This window comes from Copadichromis virginalis, linkage group LG8, assembly GCF_057382275.1.
Source record: "Copadichromis virginalis isolate Kocher_CV1m ecotype Utaka linkage group LG8, C_Virginalis_male_GT1.1, whole genome shotgun sequence".
Lineage (NCBI taxonomy): Eukaryota > Metazoa > Chordata > Actinopteri > Cichliformes > Cichlidae > Copadichromis > Copadichromis virginalis.
The window spans coordinates 27,037,605-27,057,145 of record NC_140625.1 but is presented as its reverse complement, the minus strand read 5'-3'; the positions used below and the strand labels follow the sequence as shown (position 1 = coordinate 27,057,145).

The following is a 19,541-nucleotide window of genomic DNA, read 5'->3' as shown; positions in this document are numbered from 1 at the left end:
ATTTTACAAGGTTATTATAGTTTAATAGTATACTTTTTAGTAGTTTTATTTTAGTTTTATTTTAATGTAAATTTACAATTTCCTTATATTTTCCTTATGTTTGCTGTGTGGATTTTACTTTAAATTTGGTTTTTATTGTTAAAAATGTAATTTTTTCTATTAGTCTCACTCTTGGGTTGAGTATCTTTTCATATAATAGGGGGCATTTTTAAAAAACAGTTTTTACAATATAAAAACTTGACTCACATTTTCCACTTTCAGTAAAAAGTTTACTTTCAAATTTTATTTTATTAACAAAAATATGTATTTTTTGTTTTTATGTTATTTTAGGAAGCTTCTTTTTTTTATTCTTCTGCCTCTGCAAGGTGCTAGATGGAAAGCCATTTTATGGAGTTCCACATTAAATCACTGTAAATTGAATTGGATGTCAAGAAAATACAGGTCAGCCAAGGAGAGGTAGTACCCAGCTGTAATAACACTGCTGTGCTTACTTTTTGTTCACTAAACATTTAAATGAATGTCCAAACCAGAACTTCCTATGGTTTGCCAGCTTCAGATCTTACAAAAAAAATGCCTGAGACTTTAGTTATTCCAGTTTCATTAACCAGATTTTCTTATTTTGAGAATTTTAGTAGCCAAAACAAAGTCAGTTTTCTGCACATCTTCCAATAAAATGCAGCTGTATCAGGTGCGTCTAAGCTCCAGGGCAGAAAACTTTGGGAGGACAGAAATGGACCGCAGCACACTGATGAATTTTCAGCCTTGAGTTGTGCAGGCAGATGAACTTTTCCACAGAATTCAATGGCCAGCACCAACATACTTTACCCGAGGACCCGAAAACTGACTCCCAGAACTAAGAGACAATTATAATATTGTAAGACCTTGAAAATAACAGACAGCTCCTTAAAACCAACCCCCTGTTTATTTGGTAAACTTATTCATACACCTATATGTTTAAGAAATTAAGCTACAAGCAAAATTAAGCGTGTTTGAGAAGGAAAAAAAGTTTAAAATACACATTTGTGTTTGTCTATAGTTTATCTTTTAGACATTTTTGCAAATTGGTGCATGTTTAAAGGTGTTGATATCTCTTTTCTTATACTCTGTGTATATACAGCGCTTATATCCTCCAGATGTTCCAGATATACTCCTTTCAATAAGTTTTAACAGAGAGGGCTTTGTTCATTTATCATTCAGTGCATGATTTAGTGCAAAAGATGGACTCGTTCTGACTGTTGGAAGTAATTTCTGATTTATAGACAAATAAAAACCTTTGACTTTTATATGGCAATAAAATCAAACAAGAACTATGTATCTATACTATCCAGTTCTGATTTCAGTTTAGGAAAAGTGTGTCAGGAAGGTCATATTTATCTAGATAAATCTGAATTTTTATATTTAAGCATTACCTTTTCTAAGGCTTCTAATATAAAGAGAGAATGTTCCTTAATTGATTTGTAAACAGGGAAAGTTTTTTTTTAACCCCCGTAGTTCATCTGTGTTGTCTCCCCTGTAGTAAATATGATAAACATGCATATCACTTTTGCGCTTTCAGGTAAGTAGGTGTAACTGTGTAACACCATCTCCTGCAAAATTACTTATATCCAGCATGACAGATGTAGAAAAACTGGATTTACTCAGCATTATCGAGGCGATGTCCTCCCTGCTTGTGTGAACAGATGGTATAGGATAAAGGTGCAAAGCAGGTATTTACAGTTTACACATTAATCTTCTTCCTCTGCGTCTGTGTCGGCGAACAGCTCGGTGCCAACAGCGGCCTTCACATCATCATATTTGATGAAATTGACGCCATCTGTAAGCAGCGTGGCAGCATGGCAGGAAGCACAGGAGTCCATGACACCGTGGTTAACCAGCTGCTATCCAAGATCGATGGAGTGGAGCAACTCAACAACATCCTGGTCATAGGTGCAAACATGCAGACATTTTCTCGCAGTATATGTAAACTAGCATAAACACTTTCACATTTAAATCCTGTCCTGTGTCACGCCTGAACAGCCAAACTCTGTCTCATTACTTTTGTTCTTCCCTTTCTTCTGGTTTCTTTTCTTTCTGCCTCAGGTATGACCAACAGGCCCGACCTGATAGATGAGGCCTTGTTGAGGCCAGGAAGACTGGAGGTGAAGATGGAGATTGGTAAGAAGTAGCGAACACACAGAATTTCATTCAGTAGACTTAAAACAGCGTGTCCACAGCATGTCTTTTGTCCTTTCTTCCTTCTCTTACCCAAACTGGTCACGGCAGATGGCCCCGCCCCTCCCTGAGCCTGGTTCTGCTGGAGGTTTCTTCCTGTTAAAAGGGAGTTTTTCCTTCCCACTGTCGCCAAAGCGCTTGCTCATAGGGGGTCATCTGATTGTTGGGGGTTTCTCTGCTGTATTATTGTAAGGTCTACCTTACAATAAAGTGCCTTGAGGCAACCTTTGTTGTAATTTGGTGCTGTATAAATAAAACTGAATTGAACTGAAAAGAAAGTTAAAATGATTATAAAGAACATATTTTTAAAACCTATGAAGTAATTAGTTAAAGTATTTGCTCAAATAATTAATAGAAAATCAGTGAAAATACTTCTACTGTGGGTCAGAAAGTCTTAAAAACAGTGTAAATAAGTAATACTTGTGCTATCAAATGAAGAAGTAATGTATCTTATGCAGATTTCTGCAAGTTAATACCAGCAGCCTTACTGGTAAAGCTCAATGGATACAAGGCTGTTATCAGCTGTGACTCTTTGACTGTGTGCACTACAGAACCAGTACACCACACGCGGTCACTTTCTCCATTTCCTTTTCCGCTTTATTCTTCAAGGCTTACCGGATGAAACTGGGCGAATTCAGATCCTCAACATCCACACAGCGAGGATGCGGGAGAACAAACTGCTGGCTAGCGATGTCGACGTTAAAGAGCTGGCTGTGGAAACCAAGAACTACAGCGGTGCTGAACTGGAGGGTCTGGTCAGAGCTGCTCAGTCCACAGCCATGAACAGACACATCAAGGTCAGTCCAAGGAGCTTATTTACTGTCCATTTATTAATGTGTATGTTTTTTGGGTTATAGAAAACAAGGAAATAATAGTAAAATGCCCTCAGAGCAATATGTTCCTCACTAATATAAGAGTTAAAATACTGGCAAGCAACCAGTATTTTCCACAAGCCAATACGCACTATAAAAAGCAAATACAAAGTTTAATTAAAGGGCAGTAAATTTAAAAAGAAAACTAAAGGAAGAGAAGAAGGAAAGTAGAAGTAATGCAAAAAATGTATTCAACTTTTGAAAACCTGTTCTTTTTATATTAGATACATTATTTTCAAAAGCACTGACAGGAACAGTGTCATGTTCCTGGCTTAAGTTGCAGGCCACACACCTGGTGGGCATAATATATGGTATTATAGTGCCAGTTTAAGCAGCCACCCAGGTGTCGAAGGGTTGGGTAGGTATCCAGGTGTGTGTGCTTGTGTGTGTGCCCTCCCTTAAGTGTTTTATCAGGTGCATTGGCTCAAATCTATACTGCTCAGTAAGGCACAAAGATAAGGTGAAGTTCTCATCTGTTAAGCATTCTGCCCCCGCAGAGCAGCAGATATTGGAGGGTGATGATAAATGACAGACACATGTCTGATGGCAGCGATGTTTCTCTTCACTCCTTTAGGCACTTATTCTTCCCTCCCTCCGTCTCTCTGTCTGACCTTTCTGCTCTGAGGGAGTACATTGTCTTCTGACACATTTTGCAATCTACATGTGCAGTACTTCATTTAATGGATTTCACGAGACAGGGTACGGAGTTCATTCGAAGCAATTTGCTGTCTCTGTACCTGTGCTGTTTGTCTGTTGCTCTGATGTAGGCCAGCAACACAGTGGAGGTAAACATGGAGACGGCGGAAAAACTGCAGGTCAGCAGGATAGACTTCATGGCCTCGCTGAATAACGACATCAAACCCGTAAGTTACTGTGCACATGTCTCTCTTAAGTTCTTAAACATGAAATGCAAAGTACAGTGAAATAAAAGTAACATTAATAATCAAAATAACCTGAAGTTTAACTCAACCATTCCCACCTTCTCTGGCCTTTTCGTTATTCCGTAACATGATCTGTGAAACATCCTGAAATATTTGAGAGAAATGTTGTTTCTAAAATATAAAGGAAAACCTGAGTTTTGGATAAGTTTGTCGGTTTGTCTTATCGTACGCCATTCACCATCACGTTTTAATCTAACAGCCACCACAGACAAGAAGACTAATAAACGTCAAACTTGGGCGCATTCTGACATCAAAATCCATGCATGATAAGTCCGAGTTTTAATCACAGACTTTGAGATTTTGCAGTCCAGTCATGCTGCTGGTGGATCTTTGCAAAGAGAAAAACTTTGAATGATGGTGCAGAAACAGAAGCTGCATGTGACCTGCTTGAGAAAACTGAGTGCTCCTGTTGGTTGTTAATAATATTTATGTGATCGAACACTATTTGCATGAGTCAAGATTTTTAAAAAAAGAAAGAAGCTAGGCTAGGATTTAGCTTGTTTGTTTTTATCAGGCTCACTTGAGACACTTAGAGTTTAAAACCACCTTACGCTAAACGATCAGTTGTGCCACAACCTTTGCAAAAGTGTTTTGACTTGCAACACTTAAATCTCTTGAAATTTAGTGGCAGGCTGGAATCTTTGAAAGATGCCTTTTCTCCTCATTAGACTGTAACTAAAACCTGTGATGACAGTATTATGAAGTCGAGCTGATGTCACTAGTCTAAGTTTTGCATATAAATATAAACATTTTTTTCCACTCTGGGCATGAGTTTTGTTTTTGACAGGCTTCAGGGGCCTCTCAACACTATTTTACACCTGAATTGAACCTGTTCACCTGCTAAATGTTATAAGAAGCAGTCCAGGTATAAGCAAGAATTATATCCACAATACTTGTAAATTATATTTATTTGTGATTAAACTTCACTGGATTCAGATGAAGCACTTGTGCAGGTTATACAAGACTACAACACAGAGGAAATATCTTTTTTATAACTAATATTTCCATTCTCGGTTGAGCTCATGCAGGCAAACAAAATTAGAGTCTCACTTTCTGTTTTCCTCTCCTTGTACCACTTCTTCAGGCATTTGGAACCAACCAGGAGGACTACGCCAGCTACATCATGAACGGCATAATCCGGTGGGGTGACCCAGTGTCAGCAGCCCTGGAGGACGGGGAGCTGCTGGTGCAGCAGACAAAGAACAGTGACCGCACGCCACTAGTCTCTGTGCTGCTGGAAGGTAACTCTCACACGTGTCATGCAACCCAAACACATAGAGCAAATAAAATAAGGTGAGGACAGCGGCCTGCTTTACTAACAATTAAAATGGTTGATCAGTGATTTCTTTTCACCGCCAGGCCCACCTAACAGCGGCAAAACGGCACTGGCGGCTAAGATTTCTGAGGATTCCCAGTTTCCATTCATCAAGATCTGTTCTCCGGACAAGATGATCGGACACTCTGAGATCGCCAAATGCCAGGCCATCAAAAAGGTAACAGATTTCATAATGCAGATACAGTGCATATAAATACCGGATGTTTGGGTTAAGATGCTAGTGTAGTAATGTCATTTTTAAAATACTAGTAGTTATTTTTAGTGTTTTCTGGTGTGTTTTTTCTCTGATGGCGATCAGGTTGTACCTTTTTGTTTCCCTTTGGCAGATATTTGAAGATGCTTACAAATCCCAGCTGAGCTGTGTGGTTGTGGACGACATCGAGCGCTTGTTGGGTAAGGCGAGAGAGCCCAAAATATTTTGCGGTCTTCTACTCAGTTGCCTTCTGAAGTTACTTTTTATTTGAATCAGACTTGATGAGACCGAGGAAATGAAATAATAAAATTATGTTTGTCGTCAGATTACGTTCCTATTGGCCCTCGTTTCTCCAACATGGTGCTACAGGCTCTGCTGGTGCTGCTGAAGAAACCACCTCCAAAGGTAACCAGGGTTTATTTCTTGCTCACTGTCAGTGTTGCTAGTCCTGAGGTGGCAGAAAGAGGGCAGCAGATCTTATGGATGCCAACATAAAGTCTTGCGAGGAATTGTTAGAGGTCTTTGCCTGCAACTGGCATGTGTGAACGCCTGTGTGTGAGTGTATGGTTATTAGCAAGTGTTTTGGTCCAGGCCTGTTGTGCTCGGAGTGAATGGTGGTGGTGGAGACCCATTTCTCATAGTTTCTTTAGTTGTAGTTTGTGTGTGTCTGTTGTTGATGGGTTTGTGAATGAGGGTATAGCTCACTATATGGCTGCATGTGCATGAGAAGTGGCGCGGGGCCTGGTGTTGAATGCCTGGCTGCAGTGCTCCTCTGGGGTTGTAAAGCGCTGGGCCCAGCGGGGTGCCTGGGGCCGGGGGAGGCCAGGGGGACACGGAGGAGAATGGGCTCTGTGAGAGAGCCAGGACCTGGCAGCACTGCCGCCTGTGTGGCACCTCATCTGCATGCAGCATCACAACCCCCCACGCCATGGGGGGGCAGGCGGCAGCCATAATCCCCCTGTCTGCTCGCCACTCCTCTGCCTCTCCTCCTTGGTCTTCTTCTGGTCGTTCTCCAACTCGTCGGCTTAGTGCAGCGACATTTCTTTTGCTTCCCCTCTTTCTTCCCCGCTCATGTTTGTCTTCTCTACTGTTGCCCTCTGCTCCATTATGCTGCATTATGCTGTCTTTTTTTCTTCTTTCTATTGTTTTCTATTTTTTTAACTCCTGTTGTGACTTAGAGCCCCTGCTCAATGTCGGCCTTCACCTGGGCAGCCAGAAATCTCCAGAATATGACGAAATCAGTCGCCCTGTATTCCAATAACCAATAAGAGCTTTGGCATCAAAGACTGCCTTCATCAAAATTTGGATAACATGAGAACTTAATTACAAAATGTTCACAATTCGACACTTCTGATTGGCTTGTTTGTAGTCGCGGGCAATGAGAACATAACCCGGTGTGATACAGAAAGTGCTGATGTTGCAGTGTAAGCCATTAAAGGAGCAGAGTAGAAGCTTCTGACACAACTTCCCCACCGTCCTAAAAATGCATACAAACAACATGTTTAATAGGGTGGATATGAGTGAGAAAACAAAATGCAAAACAACCTTAATTTTAATTTTTACACATATCTGTGATTAAACCAGCTTCTCATGGACTACATTTAATAACTGTTGTTTAGCTAATAATAAAATTACTGTTGTCTAAGCAGGTGCAGCTTGTTTTTACAGGCCTGTGGTCTCTCAGCATCAGATACATCACATACCAATGAAACATGTCAATAAAAGTAATACAAATGAGATAAAATGAAGGTTTTCACCTTCATATCTGTCAAGCAGTGAAGTTGTTATATATGCTGCTTGTGTTGCTAGAACTTTGACTTTATCAAAGACTGTATTCTGAGGAAGTTAACACGGCTGTAGAAGCAGGGTTGGCATTGTGATTGCGTGTATAGACCAGGTGTATGTTACATGCATCAGCTGACTTGCCTTAAAGCTGTAAAACTATACAAATGATGGACAGGTTGTTGGTCAGAGAAAAAAAAATGCTGGAACTGGGGTGGCCAAAATGTTCGTTATTATAAGGCTTCATAATATGGCTCAAAGACCATAGGTGACACATAGGTGTGCCCAGTTTTTGTATAGTCTGGCTGAGTTCTAGATAAGAATCAGAATCAGAATCAGAATCAGAATGGGGTTTATTGCCAAATGTTGAGCAGGTTTACAACATTAGGAAATTGCTGCGGTGCTTCAGTGCAAACATAGTGTCATAAATAGCACTTAAATAGACATGGAAAAAAATAAAAGTAGGGATAAGAATTAAAAGTGCTACGTGGAAAGATATGTGCATGAGATATACATGAGATATATACATGAGAATAAGAATTAAGAGTGCTACGTTGAAAGATATATACATGAGTGCAGGTGGTGATCAGTGCCAAACATGGAATGATGCAGTGACACAGCGTAGGGTCATGTGTTAGTGGCGGGTACAGTCATATGGTTATTGTTCATGTGTCCAACAGCAGAGGGGAAGAAACTGTTCTTATGGCGAGAGGTTCTGGTGCGAATGGACCGGAGCCTCCTGCCTGAGGGGAGCAGGTCAAACAGACTGTGTCCAGGGTGAGAAGGGTCAGCTGAGATCCGAGCTGCACGCCGCAATGTCCTGGAGGTGTACAGGTCCTGCAGAGATGGGAGTCTGCAGCCAATCACCTTCTCAGCAGAGCGCACAACATGCTGCAGTCTCTGTTTAAGTGTTGAAACCATCCAGGACACGCAATCATGATGCTTGAACCTCTGTTAGAGCCATCACACACTTTCATCTGGACTGCTCCTGTGCTTTTCCTGTACATTATCAAATGGTTATACATCATTGGTCTCTCTTTTTCCTATGACCAATAGGAGGAGACCAGCTGATGAATGTGAGGGAACGATTAAAGATCCAGACAAAATGACATCTGCTTCTCTTTCAGGGTCGTAAGCTGCTCATCATTGGCACCACAAGTCGTAAAGACGTCCTTCAGGAAATGGAGATGTTGGATGCTTTCAGCACCACCATCCACATTCCCAACATCTCAAAAGTAGAGCAGCTGATGGAGGCCTTTGAGGTAAACTACACAACTATGAAACTACAAATTTCTAATGTCTGTTTCTAAGAATTGCATCTATGATGCAAGATGCTTTTCTTCTGTGAATTTCTTCTTACCATTAGACTTGGCGACATTGTTTTTGCTTACTTTTTTATTAGAATTCCTGAATGCAAAAAATGAATGACAGAATTTAAGTGTTTCTCTCTCGCACTGATCGTTCCTGTGTCTCTTTCTGCTTTACATAGCTGCTGGGCAGTTTCAATGAGAAAGAACGGGCCATGATAGCTAAAGCTGTACAGGGCCAACGCTTGGGGATCGGCATTAAAAAGTTGCTGATGCTGATTGAAATGGCGGCACAGGTGAGAAACTATTATGGTCTTTTTTTTTTACTTTTTTCAACAGTTTAGTTAGTTTTATGTTGTAGTTAGTATGAATTTTGCGGTAATGCAAGTTTTTTTGTCTTCTTTTTAAAAAAAAATATAATATTTGTGGGTTTATGTAAAGTGGATGGTTTGACACTGGGGGCACACTTTCACGACTCCTATAATTAATGATCACCATTGGTACACAGCAAACAATACAGCTTTTAAACATCAGCCTGTGATGACCCATTGTGTAGTTTCGTACTTTGGGTTTGCGTTTAAATTTGCATTCTCAGATGTGCTTTCATTCCCTTTTCCAAAAATAAGCACATCTTTGCTTTAAATCTATTCCAAAAGAGATTATTTTAAGTAGGTTGGTAAAATTGCAACACAAAAAGATGGGTTTTTGGCAGCTTTTTAAAAAAGATCATTAGATTCTGAAGCCGCTGTAGCAAAATCTCGGTCTCGGTTTCAGCCTTGCATGCACAGCAAGCAGGCCTTGATCACATGACATCAGGCACCTGCTGGGGCTATATGGATGCATAAGTGCACTCTACTCTACTCTTTATGTTGGTGCTTGTCCATGCAAAATTCTAAAAGTCAAATCCAGAATCTTAAAGTCAGAAGTTAATGGGCAGTGACATGATAATATTTAGAAGACTTAGTCAGAAGCCTCGCAGCGGCTTTTATTGAATAGGCTGCAAACGTTCCAAGGAAGCTTTGTTAAGACAAGTAAACTGTGAATTACAATTATCCAGAAGTGATGAAATAAATGCATTAATCACATTTTCCATCATGACACAGTGGAAACTGGCAATATTTCTTAAGCGATAAAAGCGAAAGCGAGATTTAACATGACCGTCCAAAGTGAAAGCTGAGTCAAAAATTATCCAAAGGTTGCTGATAGAAGATTTAGGAAATGTGGCAAGGGGACTTTCCATTACCTCAGGCACAAATCTGTCAGGGGCACATCAGAAAATAGTTAGCCTCCAACTTTTAACATAGTCTAAGCACCTCTGAGAAATCTGTAACTTACAAATGTCTTGTGGTTTAAAAGAGAGATACAACTGAGTGTCATCTGCATAGCAATGATAATAAGTGCTCAAAATGTGCAGAAGGAGCAGATCTAACAGAAATATATCAGCGATCTCATATATCTCATAGACAAACCCAAACATGACTAGTTTTCAGTTCAGTACCGAACACAAATTAACTCATGTATCCTCAACCCAAGAGAAAAAACACGAAACCAAATGGTGTGTGCACAACGTTGTTATGAGTACCGCGATTGACGGGGTGATGTTGACCGAGGCTGGGCTGTGGCATTCTGCACGTTGCCATATGTATCTGAGCCTCTCCTGCAGCTTTGCATGAGAGCGCCGCCTCAGATGTGATTGTTCTTGGTGGAAATCGGATCGGACAGAGGTAACAAGATGAAGTGCTCCAACCCGTACTTGTGCCATTCTTGTGACAGCACCCTTCCCTGCAGCTGTTTCAGCAGGACAATGCCAAACCCTGCACTGCCAGAGTAGCGCAGGCTTTTCTGGATATCAAAACCCTGGAACACGATGTGCATCGACCCAGCGTGTTGCAGGCTCCACTCCTAGTTGAGCATAGCTGCAGACTATGCTCATCAAGGAATGGAAAACAGTTCCTCAAACAACACATCTGGACTGCTTGGATGTCATACCTTGTATTAAATGTCTTGTATAAGCAACTATTATGTTGTTTGTCTAAAAATCTATTTAAAATGTGAACTTATGTTTCTTTTTTGACTATTTTTGGACATTTCTTATGCTGTTGCAGCTCCATGTGTACTAGTTGTGTTAGACAACAGAAAGGTCAAGTTATTTTGGCGGTACGAAACTTGTGAAGCACAAGAAAACAGTCTTTTCAATAACTCACTCATCACCTCCCATTTTATTCAAAACACAGATTTCATACTGGCACAGGCTTTGCGTTATTATTATTTTTTTCTGTCAGTGTGGTCTGAGCTTGAGCAGGCCGTCCCTCCTCTTCTTCGACATCTGGCCGGCATTCTCGACAGTCAACAGGATCCGTCTGTCAGGCACAAAAAACTGTCATCTATTAGCTGTAGTGAAAAACTGTGTGGCTTTGCTGATGATTTGTTGAGGAGAGGGATCCAGTACATTTCTAGTTCACAAACCATTCTCTCCAATACATTCATAGTTGTGAAACCGTGCTCTGCACAGCTTTCCAAGTTATATTCACGTGTTGCTAATAAGATACTCATCAGAAAAGTCTTAGGCTATTCGTGGTCTGGTTTTACCTACGATTTAAGCAAAGATCAGCCACTGAAGGGGGCAAATGTGAGGGGTAGGTTTAAAAAAATAAATAAATCAAGGAGACATGTACAAAAATGAAAACATAGACCACCAAGTCATAGCAGATTTTTGGTCTCCTTTCAACCCACCCGTTATGTAGAGGGATGCAGTGGGTACAGAGTCTTCTCACCTTCCTTACTTTGCCTAAAGGGATTTGTGGCTTGGCCTCCAAGTTTTGTTTTTGTGCATTTTTCTGTACAGTAGCAAGCGGTGTAGTTCTTTTCTGCCCTGTTCCCCTAAATGATTTACTTGGAAAGCCTGTAGGGACATTGATCCTGTCAGGACACAAAGCATAATCAACCTGATTGATCATAAATCGTTTACTGATCGGTACTTGGACTGGTGGAGGCTTTAAAGAGGACTTTTGTTTTGGGGGTTTTTTCCCCATTACAGACAAAATATATGATTTTACAGCAGTAAGAGTGAGTACAAGTAATCCCTGTGAGCCAAAAGCTTTAAACTGCTCTAAATGTGCGGTTTTCAGCGGTTCCATTTTCCTGCTCTTTGCCTTGTATGAGCTTTATTTGTGAGCATAGAAGCCCCACCCACCTGCCTTTTAAGCCTTTTGTTTACAAAAGGCAGCCAATCAGGAAAAAATGAGGATGCTTAAATGAAAGGGTGACAGAGGATAAACCGCTGCACGGCAGCTCAGTAGTTTTGAGTTATGCAAAACTGCTTGAGCCCTTTTCTATAAATATGCAGCTCAAAATGAATAAAATTAGTCCCGGTTAGTTTTTTAAATGAATTTGTTCCAAATAAGTAATAGTAATACGTTTGTTTAAAATTAAAAGATGTCATCCTTTAACTGTTTACCTCCACTGAAATAGACAAACAGTATCGAATTAGTCACTGTAGTAACCTGTGACATCATGTCCAGCTGTGGTGATTTTATTTTGTGAAAACAAAACCGAGAAGGAAAAATAAAATGTAACAGGTAGAACAATTAGAAACAGGAACTAAATATCCTGTTACTCGATTTGCCAAAATGATGATTTGTGTGTCCTAAATCTTTACTCCTGTGAGGAGATCACAGAACCAAGCAGGATTTAATTAAGTCGCTGTCGTACGTCACAACAGGAAATCTACGTTCCAGTGATCATCTCGTTCTTTGCTTCTCTCATTTTTTCCCTTGTTTCTTACAAATTTCTCAGATATTTCTAAACTCCTGAAGTAAAGTTTTAAAACTTGAAATGTTTCACTCCAGCTAATCGATGTCTGCTGCTCAAAGCCACGATGAATTTTCTTCGTCCATCTCAAAACCTCATATTTCAAGTAATATTTGTTTACCAAACCGATGACGGACATCCCACCAGCAGCATCAGACAAACCCAAATCACACCATTAGCTCCTTTCTTCTCCCGACTGTGTCTCTGTTATGTTGCCTATGTGTGCAGCCTGTTTGTTGGGGCTGTGTAATTGCTGTGGTATGCTCCAATGCTATGCTCAGTGCCCCCCCCCTCACACACACACCCCATTCTGAGCTTGAAGAAGTATGAACCTGTGTTTGCCGGGACATGCTGCAAACAGCCGCACTCACGTACACATTTGCGGTCTTTATCTTTTTTCCTCTCATTCCAACGTTTCCGACTGCTCTCATGTCTTAACTCTGGTTGCTACAGGCGATTCCAGACATACTGTAAGTTATTGCATAGGTTCCCATTAATTTTGCTTCCTTTTCCCTCCCCTTCTCTTCAATCCAAACTGAAACATGAACTCCAGGACCCGCCGCCGTTGATAGCATGCCGCTGTGATGTTTAACACCTGAAGAAACCCGTGCATGTTCACAAAGAACCTGCTAATAAAATATATAGTTATTTTATCGTATGACTGTTAGCACTAAGCATGCATATCTGTCTTTTCAGATGGATCCTGACTACAGAGTTAGGAAGTTCGTGAGTCTGCTGCAGGAAGAAGGAGCGTAAGTATTCCTTTCCTGTTTCTAACCACATCACCAGAGCAGGATTGACATTGAACACTCACACCGCACACACGTCTGTCACTTTCACCAGCTGTCAGTTACAAATGTAGCAGAAAGGAAAAAGTTAGTCAGAAGCACAAAGTGTTTACATTTTAATCATCGTACCAAGTGTGATTTATAATACACATTTTGTCCTTTTTCTCCCTCTACAGACTGGTTTCTGATAAGTTTGTGGCAATCTAGACTCAGTGGAGCCACGCGGTGAAATAGAGGCATCCTTCAACGGTGAGGCCGCTTTAAGCTGAAACGTTAAATTTTTTAACTCATCATATCCTGTCGAGGGTTGAGGAGAGCTGATGTGAAAGTCTGTGATTCCACTCTTTGAAGAGTCACAGTCAAAGTTTCGAAATAACGTTATGCGAGTCCAGTCAAGCAGATGTAACCACAGAATAACGGAGGATGTCGTTAAAATGCGCTGACTCAAAACTGAATTACCAAACTTACCTTTGACTAAGTAGTTTTACAGCTAATCTGTGCGTGCGTGGAATCGGAAGCATCACACGAAACAATTGTCACAATAAAAACACTTCCACAGGGCACCAAACACTACTGTAAAAAACCCAACAAAGTGAATGATTCGGGTGTTTGAGGAGACACCTTTAGCAGGAACAGCTTGAAGTAACCATTTTCTATATAACTTTATCAGTCCTTCATATTATTGTGGAGGAATTTTGACTCCCTTTACAAAGTCACTTTAGTTCATTGAGGTTTGCGATCATTTTTTATGCACTGCTTTCTGAACTTTTTGAGGCCTGGACTGCAACACCTTGATTCTTTCGAACGATCCAGTCTTGGCCGAGCTTCAGCTGTTGGGTAGATGGCCTCACATGTTACTCTAGAACAGTGAGTAACAACAACCCCCGGGCTGGTCCGTGAGTCGTTTGGCACCGAGCCCTGAGAGTTGAGACTCGGGTGTGAAATTGATGGTTTTCAGGGGTTTTATCGTTATTTTTTAATCGTTTTTATCGTTATCTAAGTTTCCCTGGGTCTTTTTCCGTGTGTTATGAATAAATCTTCCTTTTTTTGGTACTGGTACTGGTTTTATTTGTTGTATTTATCAGCGAGACCTTAAAGGCCGGTCTGTGAAAATATTGTCGGACATAAACCGGTCCGTGGCACAAAAACGGTTGGGGATCGCTGACCTAGAATACTTTGGTATGCATTGGAGTTCATGACTACAAGGGCCCAGGTCTCGTGGCTGTAAAACATGCCATCACGGCGGTGTCGCCACGCGTGTAGCTGTGCTGCCATGTTCTTTATGTGGAGAGAACAGACATGTCTCCTGGCAATGCTTCCAAACGAGCCATACTTGTTCAGTCTTTTTAGAATTTTACTGTCATGAGCTTCAATATTTAATATGCTAACTGAGGCCTGTAGAGCATGAGAAGGAGCTCTTGGATCCACTCCTGGGAACACTGGCACCTATCTTGAATGCTTTCTACTTCTTTCTGAAATTGTTTAAAAATTAAACCCTTCCCAGATTGATGGGGAGCAACAATTGCTTCTTTAAGCTCATTGCTGATGTTTCCTTTGTGGCATTAACACACCTGAATGCTCCAGACCAGCAAACTGCCAAAACGTCTGCTTTTATTAAGGTCCTGAAACTTGGAATTAGTGAGGTTGTATTTACTCTGCATGCTGCTTCTGTGTTTTGACTTAATAAAAAAAAATGACATGCTGTTATATGTCATGTTTTGCTCTAAATCTCCAGCATTTTAAGACCTGTTAAGGACCAGATTATCGTTATTATGTCCTGAGACATAAAACCTTAGAATTTAAAGAGGGCGTGCTTTCTTTTTACCTTGACTATGCATGCTTGTAAAACTGTGACGTGCATTGGGTGTTGTTCAGTTCTGACAATGATTTTGCTCAGAATGTTGGCATCATAAAAGCTCTCTAGGTGAATGAATACAAAGTTATTATCATTCCATGTCTTTATCCGAATCATTACAAAAACGCAGGGCAAAGTTTAAGAAAGTTATGTGTCTAAGTTGCTAATCTTGCCTTCTGAAATGAACCGCGGGAGGACGGTGCCCACGGTGATAAACAACAAGTCTTTCAACAAGTAGCGGGAGCTTTGCTTCTCATCTTGGCATCAGAGGCTTATGGTATAGCTGGTGCACAGCGTGCCTAAAAATAGGTCGACTAGACAGGCGCTCTCCTGTGGCAGCATGCCTCCTTTGCCCGCCTGCCTCATCTCACTTTTATTTCTCTCTCTTCACTCAGTTGCAGAGGATCAGAAGACTGATAAAGGATGGCAGGAGGAAGCAAACGAGATATAGATCCCATCTCTCTACATCCTTCTCATCCCTGAAGCTCTGCGTGCTTCTCTGAGCTGCAGACACCAAGCAGGCAGTCTCCTCCTCTGCAGCATTATGTGATAATATAAAATAAGAGATATGCGCAGTGCTTGTTGTATCTGGGTGTCTGCTTGTGCTGCAATCTCTTTGTGATGCCTCTAGCACTCCATTGGGATTTTATATATATGTATACAAAAAGAGTCGGGGCAAAGTACATGTGCACAAACACTAATTATGATAATGTTTGTTTATATAGACTTTATTTGTAGGAAGAGATCATTCCATGACTTCTTTTCTTATGTTGCACATTTCCTTGCCTCTGATCTTTTTATCGTATGAATAAAATAATATTACTAACAAAAAAATTGTAGTATCTGTAGTTAATGTTGTTTTTAAAGGGACGTTACAAAGGAACTTGTGCTGTGTGTTCCATTATTATAATGTAGGTTTTCAGTTGCTGTTTAGTTCAGACACTGTTTTCTACAGTAGCATGTAAAAAGTTCCTGCTCCCAAGAAAAATAAAAAAAGTTAACTATTAAATGTTCTCATGGCTGTTGAAATCATAAGAATGTCATAACTATCACTTAGTGTAATTACCTCCTGATTATGAAATATTTGAGAAGAGATGAACCCATTCACACATTTGAGGTTAACCTCCACAGCTTCTGGGTTGAGCAATGATTGTAGAGCCTGGCAAGAAAACACTCAGCCATTTATGGAGGAGCTACTGCTGCATGTGTGCACGTTTCTTGATGCAGTTCTCCAGGATTGTAGTAAAAAGTAGCAAAATGTTGCTTGAGATATTAGTAGAAAATCAAAATGATGTCGCTGTATCATTTTTTTTTCCTTTTTTGTATTTTCTGCAAGTGAGATTAAATTTGAGCTAAAACTTGTGAATTATGGGAAGCTGAATTCATGCACATACATGTTTTTCTTTATAAAGAGATCACCTCATCCTAAGTAGTAGCCAGTGTATTATCAAGAACTCCGGGAGATCACTGGATTAGGCAGGTGCCATGGTAAATGGCCTGTATTTATATAGCGCTTTACTAGTCCCTAAGGACCCCAAAGCGCTTTACATATCCAGTCATCCACCCATTCACACACACATTCACACACTGGTGATGGCAAGCTACATTGTAGCCACAGCCACCCTGGGGCGCACTGACAGAGGCGAGGCTGCCGGACACTGGCGCCACCGGGCCCTCTGACCACCACCAGTAGGCAACGGGTGAAGTGTCTTGCCCAAGGACACAACGACCAAGACTGTCCAAGCCGGGGCTCGAACCGGCAACCTTCCGATTACAAGGCGAACTCCCAACTCTTGAGCCACGAATGATAGTTCATTTGCTCGTTCTAACTGGATCAACAGCAGTAGTTTTTAAGAATCCTTTGAGACTCTTTTCAGCTTTAGATTCATATACATTTCATGCAGTATGTGGGTTTGAATCAGAATAACCTACCTACTTCCACAGAACGGCTCATGCATGTGTTTCTCAGATATCTCTGGAGCTGAAAAAATGACACGTGCATGGAAGTGTCTGCAGTTCACTGAATGACCACTAGAGGCTGCCTCTTAAAGTGAGTTACTTCCCATGCACTCTTGTTAACATGCTCAAATGTAGAGCAGCTAAAGTGGGATTTATCCTTCTGGATTAAATCTGTATGTTGAGCAAAGAGTATGATGTAACTGCCAATCCTTCTGAAATCCTACACCATAACTTCCCTATATGAGTAACTACATGTCACGTCAGCACAGCCTGCAATGACTGTGATTCGCTCCTTCAGTATTATTGTTTCCTACTACACATTTCTAGTTGCTTCTTCTACCATAGTTTTTTCAAACCTACTTGAAGAGAGCAGATCGACCTGACGATAGAAATTCCACCGCAACCCAAAGCTTTGGATGTGAAATTGCAGAGCAATGCAGGGATACCACATATAAATCCTAGCAACAGCACTAGCCAGTCGAGTAGACAATATTGTATATAGATCCAACAGAGAACAAAATTAAACCAGTGGTCTGTGTACTTTGTTTGAATTTTAGTTTTTTTCTATGTTTGTTCTTTAGCATTTATTAGCTAGTATCTGGACCAAAGACTATAAAAGATGGACAAAGCTGTGCTTTAAACCTGCATTCTTTTTATGGCCACATGATGGCGATACTTGTAGTTACAAGAGGATTTGCAGTCCTATAAAAATCTTTGGAACAATTACTTTCTAACTTGACCTCCATAAAGACTTTCCTTCCGTGTTTATAACCACTTGATGGCATCATAACGGCTACATCTATGTTTTGCTAGCTAATAACCAAATGTGCAACCAATGCGATGTGATTGTGCAGCTGGAAAAAGTCACATACACGTCTACTCAAGTTGGAAAAGAAATATTTGGTTAATCATGAAAAAAGTTTAGCCTCTTGTCTTTATGAGGGAGATTGCATTGGATTTGTCGTTTAGCATTAGGCTGTAGCTCCTACTTGCTCCGCAATATGGAGTGACACAGATCAGGTAAAGTTAATAATTAGAAGTAATCTGGTATCATTTAAAAATTAAACAATAAGATGCAACATGTCACAAACATGTTGTTTTCAGACTACAATGCAAAAGTACCCAACAAATGACTTCCCGACTTTGGAAATTTGACTGTTTAGCTCATAACCATAACCAACCACCTACTAGGAATAACTTAAAGCTCTTTTCTGAACTGACTGATCTCTGTTGTATTTTAGGCCTGCTTATAGAAAAAGTTGACTCGGTGAATATCAGCAGTTAGCTGGTCCCTGCCTGTGCAGCTATCCTTACAAAAACTCAGAAATTAGTTTTAATGGTCATCAAACTGCATCTTTATTGATATATACTGAGGTGTCATTAAAGATAAAGGGAGGTGGTCAAATGTCGTCTTTTAGAGGCAGAGTGTGAAGGAGCACATTAATAATAACTCTCTGCTCTCATCCAAATATGGCCTCTTCAAAAGCAACCAAGATGACCAACAGCCAAAACCCTCTAACTTCATAAACCAATGGGCGACTTTCATGTGGAGAAGCCCATCTTTTATATACAGTCACACAAAAAAACTCGATAGGAGTTTGTTTTTTCACAGGACTTTTCTACAGTACCGTAATAATAATAAAGTATAATTAAAATTCTCCTTTAAGTGGAATCAAATTAAGTAAGTGAATGCTGTATCAAAGGACGGAGTATCTAACAGACCTTTGTTTCAGCCTGCATTTCAACTTCATGTAGAAAAGTGAGGCGTGTGTTTGAGTGTACCTTTGCAAGCATAAAGAAACATGACACAGGTTTTCTTCTTCAAATATATAATCTTAGTTCAGTCATACAGATATATACATTGTATAATAAATAATATTTATAAAAACATAACATTTACGATTATAAAATAAAAAGGGAATTATTCAACTTTAAAACATTTGTACAAAACTTTGGATATAGCGGGGAAAGATGAGGGGCCTTTGGGGGTCTCGGTAGGGTGGGGGGACTGAACACAGAAAGGTAGGCCCAGGTAGGGAGGGCTGTGTAGAAGATGACGTGAACACTAAGCTATGTCCCAAAGAGAGGACAGCCTACACACTACTGGGTAACTTGTGTGTTTGTTCTTGAATATAATTAATAGGAAGCAGGTGGGACTGTCAGAACATGTTGTGTGAAACCTCTCTTGCTTTGCTCCACCATTGTGAAGAGCCAGCTCGCTGTCCGTCGGTCCATCCATGCTCTTCTGTAGTAGCTTGTCATGCACACGCACATACGCATCCCTTATAAATCATCCGTTCTACGCTTCATGTTCTCAGAATCAGATGTTTTTTTAAACTTCGTGAATTGGCAGTCTTTACAATCCACCCACAAATCATAGCAATTTTTGTTAGTGGTCTTTAAACCGGTTTCTTTTGTTGCAAGTTACAATGTGCTGACACTGAAGTCTATGAAAAGCATTCTTTTGATTAAATGGCAGTAATTTGT

General features: G+C 40.4%; 1 protein-coding gene across 2 annotated transcripts in view; it reads left to right on the top strand.

Moving 5' to 3' along the window:
- Nucleotides 1–16,461, top strand: part of LOC146703575 (vesicle-fusing ATPase-like) — a 30,328-nt gene extending 13,867 nt beyond the window's left edge. For both annotated transcript variants that reach the window (XM_085466842.1, XM_085466843.1), the window contains 13 exons: nucleotides 1,761–1,926; nucleotides 2,080–2,154; nucleotides 2,821–3,008; nucleotides 3,851–3,946; nucleotides 5,109–5,265; nucleotides 5,384–5,517; nucleotides 5,687–5,753; nucleotides 5,879–5,958; nucleotides 8,463–8,597; nucleotides 8,825–8,938; nucleotides 13,149–13,204; nucleotides 13,417–13,489; nucleotides 15,491–16,461. In XM_085466842.1, the coding sequence (XP_085322968.1) occupies nucleotides 1,761–1,926; nucleotides 2,080–2,154; nucleotides 2,821–3,008; nucleotides 3,851–3,946; nucleotides 5,109–5,265; nucleotides 5,384–5,517; nucleotides 5,687–5,753; nucleotides 5,879–5,958; nucleotides 8,463–8,597; nucleotides 8,825–8,938; nucleotides 13,149–13,204; nucleotides 13,417–13,447 (1,299 nt within the window). In that variant the 3' untranslated portion in view covers nucleotides 13,448–13,489; nucleotides 15,491–16,461. The remainder of the gene's footprint in view (nucleotides 1–1,760; nucleotides 1,927–2,079; nucleotides 2,155–2,820; nucleotides 3,009–3,850; nucleotides 3,947–5,108; nucleotides 5,266–5,383; nucleotides 5,518–5,686; nucleotides 5,754–5,878; nucleotides 5,959–8,462; nucleotides 8,598–8,824; nucleotides 8,939–13,148; nucleotides 13,205–13,416; nucleotides 13,490–15,490) is intronic.
- Nucleotides 16,462–19,541: the final 3,080 nt, after the last annotated feature.